We start from the raw sequence: 14,638 nt of genomic DNA, 5'->3' as shown, positions 1-14,638 counted from the left end.
GTGTCAGAAAAGTCTCCAGCAATCAATATTTTGCATACTAGTTTCGATGAACGTATAATCAGTTGTTTTAGTGATGTCAGCCGGCTTCCAAGGAGTTGCGATTTGATAAAGGCAATCTTTTTTCTATGGTGTTGTTAACTCGACAAACGATGCAGGTGCTTAAGCCCAATATTATTTGTACTAGTATTGAAATATAGGGTTGTTCAATAGGTGCGCTTCAACTTTTTTCCGATAGGGAGGGCGAACGACGCAATATTTTTTATTTTTCGCTTGTCATTTGTAAACTTCATTAGTATACATTTCATCATGGAACGCTACACACTTGAGCAACGATTGCAAATCGTGCAAATTTTCTATGAAAATAATCGTTCTGTTGCTGCTACTTTAAGAGCATTACGGCCATTTTACGGTCCATTTAACAAGCCGTCCCGTTTTGGGGTTATGTGAAGTCATTGGTCTACAATAACAAGCCGGCGACGATTTGTGAGCTCAGAGCCAATATTTACGATTGGACTTCGTAAAACGTGCACGCGGTGGTCATGCAAAAGAAATCGAATTTCATACTTAAATGTATATGTTCAAACTCGATAATAAAAAAAAATTAGTTAAAAAAGTCAAACCGGTTTGTGTTTTATCAAAAAAGTTCAAAAGTTGAAGCGCTCTTACTGAAAAACCCTATAGATGCCCAAACTATCGGGAATGTGCTGCGAAATTGGAAGGTTTACTTTCTGTAATAGAGTAAAAATCGTTCACAAATTTTGAGCGGCATATGTTTATCGTATTTTTTTAAGAGCCCAGGTCCTACCCTTTGTTTCAGTTTTATTGTACATATAACTAAATTAACGCAGAAAAGATGGCGTGGATACCAGCAAAATTTCTACAATGAAAACTAGGCTGCTACAAAAATGATCCCAGTATATAAGTTGAGATAAAATTCTGTCGCAAAGAGGAGCAAGCTTGCACTTACAAGTATGCTAACACCAGGACAGTGTGGTGTTTAAAGTAAGGAGCTAACAATGAAGCAAGACTCAGTTATAGGCCCAGGTTTTGCCGGAACTGTTAGGTGGATCGGGAAACACTTGATGATAGAATACCAAATTTGACCTTCAGCTATGGTGAAATCGAAATTGAACGAGCAAACTTCGGCTGCCACGTCATCGGGTACTCGGTAGCAGAATTCTGCCTGCTCATGTATTCACACACTCGTCCAATCAGAAGGATGATAGATTACCAGGTGGTTTGCTCTTTAGCTATGGTAAAAAACAGAATTGTGAGGAGAACTTCGGTTGCCATGTCACGCGAGTATTCGTCAGCCGACATCTGCACGATAATTTCACACGTATTCACACACTCGTCCAATCAGTCGTTGTTCAGATGACAACGAAGCAACGTTAGTGCATACTGCGTTGCTTTTTCGTATATCACCAACACAAGCTCAGTTTTTTTGTAAACAAACCGCTATCTTGGTTACGCCAGCCAATCAAATTTCTTCAAATTCGCTGAGAGCCGATTAACGATCTCATATTGACCTCACCATCTGAATTTGTTTCTCTTCATGAACGGGAGAATTGTACAAAAAAAAAAAAACGGGGAAACCGTTGATGGAGGCTTTGGAGCTGTAAAATGCACTTAGTTATTATTCAAAACAGTCGAACAGAGCAGTATTGGAATTCCTTATCAAGCTGAAAAGGAAGGAAATGTGATCACTGTTTGAGCTGATGACGGCATTTGCTAGAATAATAAAAAAACAACAGATTTCCCAGATCATAGGATGAGTTGTGACAAGATTAAGCCTTTTCTTCCCGTTTTTCCATTCATACTTCCTGTCTTAGGTCTCAAGTTTTTACAATTAGAATATATGAAAGAGTAAATGGGTTTTCAATTAAGATATCTTAGTGTACAAGAAGATGCATCCATCAAATCCCTATTACTTATGGAATAAATATTCCACATTCTGCCCTAAAAAGACATATGCATCTTAATGCTGATCAGCAAATTGAGTAACATACAGTTTCATGCCGCCTCCTAAGTGCAGATGGTTTTTTTTTATGAGGAGCTTTTTCATGGCAGAATTATATTTGGCGATATGTATAGCTTGCCGAGGGGCAACCTCTATTTATTAGAAACAATTTTTTTATATGATTTGGTGGGTGCCCAGTGTGGGCAGGCTTCCGAACTCGGGCACTACCAAATAGTAGTTACGGACCAAAACCTGCGGATACGGTGGCCGCTAATCGCAGCAAATAACAACAAATAATAATATAACAAAACACAGCAACGCTATCGCATCTACTGGCTTAGTCATGTTAACCAATATGGATAAGTCTGCCGGAATTAGCAATCCGTTTATTTCTCACTACGTAGAAGGATTCTAGTCGTTTAAATTAAATTAAAATTATTTATTTTAATAAGTTTTTTGTTTTTTAAATAGTATTGAAACTTGAGCATACATTTGTATATATATGCACCAACACATTAACCCAGTCCAGCGTAGTAGGTATGCATTGTTAAGAAGCGGCATCAGTTACAGCGGAAATTATTTAATCCAAACATAGCCACAAGACCTTAAATATTTGCTAAAGAAAATAATTATTTTTTGTTGTTGTTATATTTATGATCCCTATTACGTAAACAAACTGTCCAAAAGACGAATAAAATGTTACACTTGAAAATTACGGAAAGTCTGACGAAGACGGAAAAGGCGAAGTATATAGAAGGTAATGCAATGCCAATCAAAACAAATGGCATGTAATGAATGTAATGAGTATGGCCAACAACAAAACAACAAGTACAACAAGAAACAATATATAGTAGTAGTGGTAATGTATTTACAGTAGCAACGAATACAACATCACAGGTGATCATGCAACTTCCTGCAGCGTGAAAAATTTAATTCAGGTGAAAGTCACCAAAAACGGATTTGAGGAAACGTCATCACATATGCATGCATGCAAACAAGAAAGAGTGCAAGTGAATTTTTTGAGATATGTAGGTATGTACTCGTATATGAGAAGTGAGATAAACGGAATATGAATGGAAATAAGGTACAATAATAACGAAAAAAACAAAGGAAAAAGAAATAAATGAAAAAATAGGTAAAAAATTGAAAAAATATAAAAAAAATAAAACAAAAATAAAAAAAATTAAAAAAAATTAAAAAAATTAATAAAAACACAAAAAAAATTCAATAAAAACACAAAAAAAAAATAAATTAAAAAAAATAAAATAAATTAAAACAAAAATAAAAACACAAAACAAAAAAATTAAATAAATAAAAAAATAGAAATAAGAAAACAATAAGGAAACAGAAAAAAATGAATAAATAAAAAAAGTAAATAGAAAAACAAAAATGTGTAAAGAAATAAATAAAATAAAAAAAATAGAAATAAGAAAAAAAAAATAAATAAATAAGGAAACAGAAAAAAATAAATAAATAAAAAAAAGTAAATAGAAAAACAAAAATGAGTAAAGAAATAAATAAAACTACATAAGTTAAGGGATTACATGGGTTTCGTGGGTTCAAAAAATCGATTTTTTTTGGCTTATTAATTTCTACATCATCTCAAGAATATTATGCTAAATTTTAAAGTCGATCCGAATAATAGTTTCGGAGATACAGCCTTTGGAATGTGTGCGCTCTTTTATTGGTACTTAAAACTTTAAACGCGTTTTTCTCGGAACCGTGTTTTCAAAGTCGGTTGTCAAATGTTCTCGAAAACTACTCAACCGATCTTGATGAAATTTTACACAAGTGTTTGAGATACAACTTACTCGTGCTTGAACGAAGAATTTTGTTTTTTTGTTTTTCAATTACAACTATTAAAGAAAAAAACAAAATGTTAAGCATATTTGACCGAAATTTTCATTTTTTTGGAAAAATGCCTGCCAAAATTCCAATTTTTACTTTTTTTTTCTTTCCTTCGTTCAAGCACGAGTTTATGGTCTTAACTAAAACACTTACTTTTTTTCATTTTTGATGATCCTGTCAGGAGTTATGCTGACAACGCGGACACACCTTTTTTCGAGGGGTCACCGAAATGACGTCACAATGGATGAGTTTTAAGTTTTTTTTTTAAATTTTGCATTAAATACATAATTTTTTACATAGAAAATAAAAATATTGAAAATAGGCGTTTTTATACTCGTCGAAACCCATGTAACCCCTTAAAATAAAACAAACATGATTCAACTAAATACAAAATAATAAAATAAAATATGATAAAATGAAATAAAATGAAATGAAATATTAGTTTAGGCAAAAATAAATCCATTATTTTCTCGGTAAATGGCTGTAGTGATCGATATTTCGTAAGGTGAGGTTATACTGGCTGGCCGAAGCCACGCAGAGACCATACGATATCTCGTAAATTATCGTCCAAACAATTTAAAGATTAATGTTGTTGTCAAGGTGTCATTTCACACCAAAAAATTTAATTCTTTTGCTGCTTTTTGTTTGTTCCACAGTTGTGAGTTACGGGGTGTGAACAATGGAAGTCAACAAAGAGAAAATTCGGTACATTTTATAATTTTTCGTTTTTCTTTGATAAATGCGAAAATTCGAAAAGGCAAACCAGGCCGCTGAAATTGTGAATGTTGTTTATGGTGCCGATACTGTAACAGCTAATTAAGTGCAGTTTTGATTTCGTCGATTCCGTTCAGAGATTTCTGATGTTAAAGAAAATGTCGATAAAATCACAGAAATAAGCGAAGTTGACCGGCTTGTTAGTAGTCGTAGCATCGCCTAGAAGCTTAAGAGCGACCATAAAACCATTTGCGCAAAAATTTTGCTCAAAAATAATGCATTGAATGCATCTCGTATACCGTCGTGGTAAAACTGTTCATCTTGTGAGGCTATCCACGGATCAAGCCATTTTTTGATGTCTTCATATGAATGGAACTCTTGGTCATAATCGAACGGCGCAATATCTAGAGAATATGGCGGGTGGGGTAGAATTTTCCATTTCAGTGTTTCCAGGTAGGTTTTAACGTGAAGCCGACCGTTGTCATGTTGTAGAATCACTAGTTCATGCCTCTCCGCGTATTGCGGTCGCTCTTCGCGCAGTGCTCGACTCAATCGCATCAATTGAAGTCGATACCGATCCGCAGTGATGGTTTCGCTTGGTTTTAACAGTTCATAATAAATAACACCAACTTGGTCCTACCAAATACATAGCATAACCTTCGCAGAGTGAATATTCGGCCGAGGCGACGACGTAGAAGCTGACTGATGACTGAGCAGTCCCCTTGACTTTCTTTTCTTTGGGTTGCTGTAATGAATCCCGTTTTCATCACCCGTCACGATGCGATGAAGAAAACCCTTCCTTTTTTGCCGCTGGAGCAGTTGTTCACAGGCGACGTTCAACATCCCTTGGATTTAACTCATAAGGAACCCAAGTCCCCTGTTTCTGAATCATTCTCAAAGCATGCAATCGCTTGGAAATGGATTGGCGGGTAACTCCTAATACTGAAGCAAGCTCTTCTTGACACGGATTCTCATTAATCAATACCTCCAATACAGCGTCTTCGAAGGTTTTTGGCGTTCCTTCACGCGGACGGTCGTCAAATCACCGACTTTGAAGCGACGGAACCAATCTCGGCACGTTGTTTCACTTAAAGCAGCATCTCCATAAACTTTTTGTAGCTCTCGATGCGCTTCAGCCGCTGTTTTTTCGAATGAAAGAGGAAAATCAACACTTCCCGCAAATGACGATTATTCTGCACAAAATCAGACATTTTCACAAAACCAAAAGTGTATGATATCAAAACAAAATCACTAATGTGTCATAGCAGTTTGCTTACTATATGTCTAAGCTTGGTTTATGAGGTTTAGGTTATGTTAGAATCGACCAGCGCATACTGCTGGCGGCATCTATTGACAAACAGCGCGAACTTAGTTGCGCACCTAATATAATATTAAATGTGGTGTTGGTAAATCCGTTGATTTGTTTTTTTTTTTCTTTCGCTGTGTCCATGTGGCTGTCAGTACAAAATAAAGCAAGGCGAATTAATTTTTGGTTTTCTACTTTTACAATACTTCACCGTGACAATGAAACGTATAAAACGTTGTTGTTGGTCTAGTGCCACCACCTTTAATAAATGCGCCTTGTGACAAACTAATTTTATCTATTTGTCTTTCATTTAATTCTTCTATTCTCTTTAACTTGATAATTCTAGCTTTAAAAATGTTGTTGCTCGAATGCTACCACCTTGAATGGATTCGTCTTGCATGAGACAATTCGCGCTCAATATTTTTACTTAAATAAAATTTTAATTTTTACGTAAATAAACGAATTACTAATGCGTGAGCGAATTATGAAAGACGCCGTCGAAAGCTAATTTATTTATTATGCATTATTAAACTCAAAAATGTTGATAATCTCACACATGAAGCCCTAGCGAAACACTAAAGTGGTACCTCCTCTTTTTCTTTCAGATCGCACAATAATAATTATAAAATTCTGAAATTTGCATACTCGCTTAACTTCTAAAGACAAAAAATTACAACAACTGCCAAGCTAAGAAGTGATACATCTACATACCTACTTATAAATTAGAAAATTATGAATTTTAGTTTTATAATGTCATCGGCGTTTGTCTGCTGTGCAGCATGTAGAAGATGATCGAAGCCTTTGCTAATAATTTAAGTAGTTATTTGGGTCGACATCTATTCTATTGGGCAGTGTCCCAACCGGAAGTGAACGGTCTCAACCTGCGTCTCACCGAATTAATTAACAAATTCCACGGCCCACTTGAACGTGGCGTTCAGGTGTTGGACCATCTGCTAACACTCGAAGAGGAGGATTTCAATGGCCATTGGGGCAGCGCATACACGCACAACTATGAGCCGGAATATGCGAGCAGTGATGGCAATCAGGAGGTACTACAGCCGGCAAGCCATCGTGAAGAACTGCCAACAGCAGCCAGAGTGTTAGCAGCGACGAGTGGAAATAGTGGAACTAACAACAACACAAACAACAATCGAATCTCCTCTTCAAATTCAAATAGTAAGTTTAATGAAATTAACATGAAACTAATAATTTTTCGATTTAGCCACTTATGGATTTGTGTGTGTAGGCATAGAAACCACATTCAAGGTATTTAAATTTTTACCTGGAAATTGGTAATGAATTTCAGTAGAGGTCAACAACTTTTTTGATAGCATTCAGACAGATTTGAACTGTCAATAAAAGTGGAAAACTCAGTATGATAGGTTCAGCTGACCAAGATGACAACAAGAAAGAAGAATATAAGGAATACTCATTTTACTATGTATCACGTTTGTGTGAATAAACTGAGCAAACAAACCTCTGATGCAATTCAAAAACACTCTATTTTGGTATTTAAATTCAAAAGACATTTGTCTAAAAGATAAAATAGAGTTCACTTATTTTTTATACCTATTGGACTAGTGAACCTAGCGTTAGCTTATTAGGTATTTAACCCTCCGTTGGACACCTTTTTTTGTACTATTCGAGAATAATTTTTAAGAGATTAAATACATAAATCGATAGAAAATTAAATTTGAGGAAGTTACCTTGAAGCTCAAGTCGTTAGCTAAAATAGAAATATGTTAAATTCACGTCCAAAGTCGAAAAAGTCTGGCCAGACCCGGGTGCCCAACGGAGGATTAATCACATAACCGTTGCTTGTAACAGAAATGATGAAGTGATTCAATTCAACGATTTCACCTATTTCGACAGTTTTAGATTTGTGCCATTAAGTCATGAAATTCTGAATAGGATTATATCTTGGATGAGATAAACCAAACAGCATTAGACTGTTAACCGGCTCTCGGCGAATTTGAAGCAATCAGCTGATTTGCATACTTAACAGGGGATGTGACGGTGGTTTCTTTACGACAAAACTCAGATTGTGTTAGGTATATACGAAAAAATCAAAGCCGCCATTGCTCATGCCACATCGTTGCGTCTAAACAACGACTGATTCGATGAGTGTGTGAATGCGTGTGGTAAAAAAAATTTATAAGATGTGGCCAATAATATCAGCCCGTTAAATGGCTCACAGCGAATTTGAAAGAATCAGCTGATTGGCTGACGTAGCAAGCAGGCGAATTGAGTACTAATGGTGGCGCGTTTCCAAAACAGTTACTTTATTTTTCGCAATTTTGGCAAATCTGACGTCAGGTCCCTTGCCAATACAAAGCAAATAAAGAAAACAAACAAACGGAGGAGAAGTCACACGCTGATGAAAATTCAGTGAATGGCTTGATAGTATTCGGATTTGTGACATTTAAACAAGATTTGTGACATTTAATGAAAACGAAATGCCGCGTGTTAAATTGTGAACGACGAATGAATATAATGAATGAACCTGATAATCTATCATCTTTGGTGTAAAAAAACGAGCACAATTCTACTGCCGAATCTTCTATGACGTGGCAGCCAAAGTTATTCACACAATTTTCCTTCGGATCGCCAAATCGTGTAATTTATCATCCTTACATCTGTGTAGACAACAACCCGAATGCCTTTCGAAACAGTGTGAAGCAAGGTGTCAGCAACGGGTCAAGTAGCCCAAGAACGAAAACCGCGAAATTCGTGTTTTTCGTGCAAAAGCGCTAAGTGTGCTGACGCGATGTTTTGTGTGCCACGTGACGAATTCATCCGTCCACAGGTCACATTTGTGGGAACCACTTCAGTCATAACGACTTTTCTGCTTCAGGCGTGAAGCGATGGTGTTTAGAGTCCAAAGGCAGTACAAACATATATTTTCACATTTTTATAGTGTTAAAAACTTAGTATTAACCGGTCCTAGCATTACATACCTCATGGACCTTCATTCGCTGTAAAACAATACCCATGTATGAAAGTGTATGCAAATACCTATATAGAGCTTTTTAATAATTTTAAGAGAAGATTTATGCTAAACCTCCTCTTCTTTAGTACTCCAAATGCAATATGTTCAGATTTGACGATAAAAAAAATTCCTTGCAATGTGGGTTTTGTAGTGAAACATTTTTTCTCGGCCGATGGGTCCAAATCATTTACCACGTCCAAAGTTCACATTGAAATATAGCCTTCACAAAGCAGGCTGAAACACAAACTGAGTAACTAAGAAAGATTCATTTTAATACACTTGTTTCGTAGATAATATTAAGTTCTATAGATGAGCTTCTAAAAGAGATCCAAGACTTAAGAGAACTAGAAAACAATTTAAGGTTGATAAGAAAATGAAGGGCTTAAAAAAATATTACTGGGACACTGAAGACATAGTAAGCTCTGCTATCACCATAAAAGCGACTGGTTGTAGGGCATAAAGGCACCTCTTAAAGAAAAGATTTCCACTGTCCCGTCTCTAAGGGCTTGAAAACCATTTCTCATCCATTTCATGAGAAATTCGAACCTTAGTTTTGAAGAGAAAACATTTGAATAAAACTTTGAAGCATAAGCAATGCAAAAAAAAGTATTATACTATGACTAAAATACTCAAACAAGGAGCTGCGTAAGCTAGTGAGCTTTATTTCAAACCTATTTTTTTATATTATTTTACAAAATCTTGGTTGAAATATCGTATGAAATTCTTAGGTATATAGGTAGGTAGGTAGGATAGATGGCAAGAATACCCCAGGGACACTACAAGTAGCACTTACGTGCCGTTTTGATACCATAATGTGGACCACTAGCTGCGAAAAAAAAATTTAGGGAGTCGAGAACCGTCTACAGCCATCTTAGGTAATTTTACCTCATTTACTTCCTATGGGCTAAGGCGTATTAACTAAAGAGACCAACAACAATGTTTTGTACGTTTGATCAAAGCAAAGTATTGGCAAAGTAGAAAACAAAAAATGAATTCGCCTTGTTTCATTCTGGGGTGACAGCCAATGGACACGGCGAAAGAAAAAAATATAAGTCAGCTGATTTACCGATACCACCGTTAATATGTAGATTCACCTTACCCTGGACTAACACATAGAAATCATTCCATACACAAATTGTCAAATAAGCTTTATTGTCAATGGCTGACTCACTGTGTGCACTGTAGTATGAAGTAGAAATTCCGTCAGCCCACGAACTGGATCAAATTTGAATCAATTGTTATTTTTGTTTTTTTGTTTATTTAAAATTTCTGTTTTATTTAAGGCTAATTTAATTGAATCGAATATATTTTATTTTTACAACATACTTTTATTCGATTCTTTATTTCTCCTTGCGATTGAAGTGTGCACCCTCCATGGATTCAGAGTAGTTCTTTGAACTCGACTTCCTCAATAAATTTTAGTATTTATCCTATTTTATTGAGTTTTATATCCTTCTCTGGTAAAATATGTTTACCCAGGTGTTTGTCCCGCTTATGCATCAGTGCTGGGTACGAAACCAGCAGATGCTTAGCTGCTTTAATATTCCTCTCTACAGAACCTACTAGTTAGTTCCATTGGAGTATATTTCCAAGTTAATAAGACGATAATGCAATCTATTATTCCCTATTCAAATTCCTGTGATGGCTTTAGAATTATTCAAATTAATTATTATTATTATTAATTCCATACAATCTTTGGGTAAGCAAATTGGGTAAGCTACCTATCATTGATTTTTATTGCGATAAACCCGATAGATTGTCCTAATATGATTTCTTCGCCTTTTTTTACTTCCGCAATAAAGGAGGAAGCCGCAAAATGGATCTTGACCCATAAATGGGAACACAGCCACGTTCCTCTGTAATTTATCTGTAATTATCTGCCATTTCGTTCCCAGCAATTTCTAGATTTCCTGAAATTCGTTGGATACGTACTTGATTGTTTTGGCCTAAGATATTCAGCTTATGAAATCATTGTAGCACCAGTTTTGATGTAGCTTAGAAAGGGCTGAGAGAGAGCCTTGTTTACTGCCTGACTGGGTATCAGTAAGAACTGTTGCTGTGTTTCTGTTGCTTGACTGCGTTCCAGATTAAAGAGAGCGCACTTTTCTATTGCGTATACTTGAAAAATATTATACCTGCGTGCTTCACCAGCGGCAGGCAATGACAAACCTCCGTAAACTGTACGCACGCCACGCCTAATTTATCGATTATATGTATTTTCAGTGTGCCTCCGTACAAACGCATACAAAATGCATCTAACAAAACAAAAACGAACACTGCTCATATAGCAGCTATGGGAGTAGCTGTAGAGCAACAGAAGTGAGAGTAGCAGCGGTCGCTGGAGTACACATGAATAATTTCGCACGTAGCAGTCCGGCTGATTCCAAGTTTTCTGCTACTTCTCCTACTACAGAGAGTACTGAACATTGTTTTTTACTATTACTCTAAGCTGCTAGCAATAACGAAACGTAGCTTGGAGCGGAGTAAAACAGTTGATTACGCGCTTTGCTCTACCTGCTCCACTACTCTTCTGTTCAAGTTCAGAGTAATAGTGGGAGCAACAATGAAAACTAGGAAGTATCGGCGCAATTTCAATCACTGCGCATAGCTCCTGCCATGGATACCCATAGTAACTTCGCTAGTCTTAGTTAATGACTGTTTGTTTCATCGTACAATTCTCCCGGACTACAGCCACGTCAGAAATCATAGGTCTGAACACAGGCGTTTACATCCAGTGCAGTAATTTCGGTGTACATCCGCAATTGATTTACACGTCATAAATACTCTGATGGCCTTAGAATTTTACTTCCTTGTTTGTACTTGTATCTCCATTTCATCTAAGTAAATTGGTTTTGGCCTCACAAGTATACACAAACAAATTTTTCAAATTGAATTGTTGCTTAAACAGTTAAATGTTAGTTTAAGAGAACTATTTTATCTTTGATCGAAGAGTTGGAAATGGTCAAGCTTTTGCTTACCGCCTACTCTCTGTTGTCTCTAATTAAATTTTTAATAGCGCGGGGTGTGGCGCATGAGACCTTGTGAGCGTTTTGAAGGTCACAGGCACTAAAATTTTAGTTGTTGTTGATTTGTCTACAAAAGCCAAACTAAAAAAAAAAAAAAAGCTGAAAACCTTTGACAAATATGGAAAATGGGAGAAGGCAATGAGAAGAGTCAATACTTAAAGCGTAGACAAATAGCGAACAAACCGGCCAAACAGTAAAATTAATGTACTGATAAATATAAAGCATATTTTTAACAAAACCTCGCATATCAGCAAAGCGAAGCGAATATATTATTGAAACCAGCTAAGTACGCACAGATGCGTGCAGAAAAATTGGAGCAAATAAAAAAAATTGCTGTTTTATAGTTTTCTTTTGCACGTAATGAAGTCACATTTCTTGCGCCAAGGCTGTCAAATTATTGTGTTCTTTTCTCAACAGTTGTATTCTGACCAGGCGAATGCGTGACGTTTCCTACGCTCACAAAAAGGGAGGGTGAGCCAAGGTGCATTCATTGAAGGTGGTGGCACTAGACCAGCAACAATGTTTTGTACGTTTGATTGTCACTGCAAAGTATTGGAAAAGTAGAAAACAAAAAATTGATTTGCCTTGCTTTATTCTGTGCTGACAGCTACATGGACACAGCGAAAGAAAAAAACAAATCAGCTGATTAACCAACACCACCTTTAATAATTCTGCCTTGGGGTGAAAGGGTTCAGCTGATTTCTGATGAACTGCGCAGACAAGCTCGCCAAAGTAGTTACGCGAAAACTTGAATTGTTACAAAAAAGTTGAAGTAAATCGTTAGAATTCATTATAGTCAATACTTAACTTGATATCGAGACTACTCTCTAGAAACCTGAAACTTCGACTATATCCGTCATAAGACCTACACTCACATAGAGCTACGAAGTCTGTGTACTGAAATCCAATGAAGCCAATCAAAGAATTTGTTTCGAAAGAAAGATTCTCAGAGTGATATATGTCCCGGCACGACTTGAAGACGATACTTACCGCTTTCGATACAATAACAAGTGAGAAACAATTACATATCAGAAGTGCAAATGTTATCAGATACGTTAAAGCACAAAGAATTCGTTGGTATGGTCACATCCTGCGAATGATCAGCCAAACAAGGCCACAAGGAGGCACAAGAAAAAACGATGGGCATACGAGCATTTCTGCATCCCTCCATCAGCATTCCACGTGAATGTATGGGCAAAGTTTATGCCGTTACAATAACAACAACAACAAAAACATTATTTTTTCTTAGGTATTCAGCTTTACCTAACTATGCAAAATAAGTTCCGAAGATCATCAGCTTAGCATTTGCAACAGGGTTTCAAAAGTTTATAAGTGCTGCACTACTACGTCTTTTATTACGTGCCTCGAATAGGCTCACACATTTATGTTCCACGAAACTTATTTTGGAGATTTCTTAACAATAAGGCAAACATTTGACACTATATCGCAGGAGTGATGCTATTCAGTAATATTCATTCCCACGATAGTCCAGCATACTTTACCGGAATGGCCCAGATTTCAAAGTATTATCCAAAAGTGTACGTGGAGATTACCTGAAAGAATCGGGCCGTACTACTTTCCGCATAACTGGCTGATTATATCATTTACCGGTTGGAAAACTAGAGGGTTTTTCTATCTTAAATAACATACTTTTCTGGATTTCTATTTAGAGCAGTAAAACCATATGCAAATAAGTTAAACTAAACGTTGAAAATCAACAAACAAACATTTTTTTATAGTTATGGCGCAAGCAAATACTAAATTTTTTGATATAACACATTTTATTATTTTATCTTTTTCAAATCGTGCAATTTTCGACTTATGTCATACTTAAGTTTTTACATTTAGCATTCCTACACATCATGCAACTCTGTTAACGTACACTATGACTATTCCACTCATACACATTTGCTGTGAACATTGAAAGTAAATCTAGTTCAGTCTGTGCTGCCACACACCACCAATTCAAGTAATAAAATTAAATAGCTTTATTATTTAACAATAAAATCTTCCATGAATGTACTAGCTTGTAACGGTGGATGTAGTAGCTTTTAACGGCGGTAACAAACGTCGTAAAAAATATATAACATTTAAAAAATATTAAATTGCAAGCACCTAACGCATTGAACTCAAATTAAATGCTGCGAAAGTCTCCAATAAATTGGCAGCACTAGCAAAGCCCTAATTGTCGTTTCTCTTATACACGAAATTCTCAAAGCAGAAATGCAGTGCAAAAGCAAATAGTCTTGATTGAAATGTATTAAAAATGGCAGCGATAGAGAAAACTTATGAAAAACCAGTAAAAGTGTAGATAAATAATAATTTTTATGGAACAATTGTTAAAGAAAGGAAGAAAATACTGTTGCTTTGGATTATTATGTTCGATATTGATTTGTTGGTGCTTAAACGATTCCAGTGATTTCCTGTGAAACCTTTGCAAGTTTTTGTGTATACTTTTATTCCCCCCACCAATAATACTCAATCCTTGGTGCAGCACCTTTTTCAATGGCAAATAACAGTAGGCTTTCGCTGAAGTCTATTAACAAGCGGAACCAGGAGGCGATGTCGCATTCACAAATGAATGCCTGGATAAATGGTAGGTGTAAGAGACACTTGCCAGCAGCGGATTGCTAAAAATAACGAGCTACATATTTTGTTTAACTAACTACATACATATATGTATGTATGCATGCAATGAACCTTAAGTTGCATTTGTATTGATTTTTTTCACGACTCCATTGCAATTTTCTGCTTGATATGTGTCGGTAAGCGAATATTGTGGGGACAAGATAAAA

General features: G+C 36.1%; 2 protein-coding genes across 5 annotated transcripts in view; one reads left to right on the top strand and one right to left on the bottom strand.

Annotated features, from left to right (window-relative positions):
• The window catches only part of LOC129236036 (transcription factor IIIB 90 kDa subunit), an 89,055-nt gene that overhangs the window by 62,565 nt on the left and 11,852 nt on the right, over window positions 1-14,638 (bottom strand). The window lies entirely within an intron of this gene.
• Window positions 1-14,638, top strand: part of LOC129236034 (BTB/POZ domain-containing protein 6-B) — a 42,461-nt gene that overhangs the window by 21,363 nt on the left and 6,460 nt on the right. For 3 of the 4 annotated variants that reach the window (XM_054870207.1, XM_054870209.1, XM_054870208.1), the window contains one exon: window positions 6,434-7,004. In XM_054870207.1, the coding sequence (XP_054726182.1) occupies window positions 6,617-7,004 (388 nt within the window). In that variant the 5' untranslated portion in view covers window positions 6,434-6,616. Of the gene's footprint in view, window positions 1-6,433; window positions 7,005-14,056; window positions 14,440-14,638 lie in introns of those variants that run through there. The other variant, XM_054870211.1, reaches the window with a different exon arrangement.

This window comes from Anastrepha obliqua, chromosome 1, assembly GCF_027943255.1.
Source record: "Anastrepha obliqua isolate idAnaObli1 chromosome 1, idAnaObli1_1.0, whole genome shotgun sequence".
Taxonomy (NCBI): domain Eukaryota; kingdom Metazoa; phylum Arthropoda; class Insecta; order Diptera; family Tephritidae; genus Anastrepha; species Anastrepha obliqua.
This window is presented reverse-complemented; position numbering and strand designations above follow the sequence as displayed.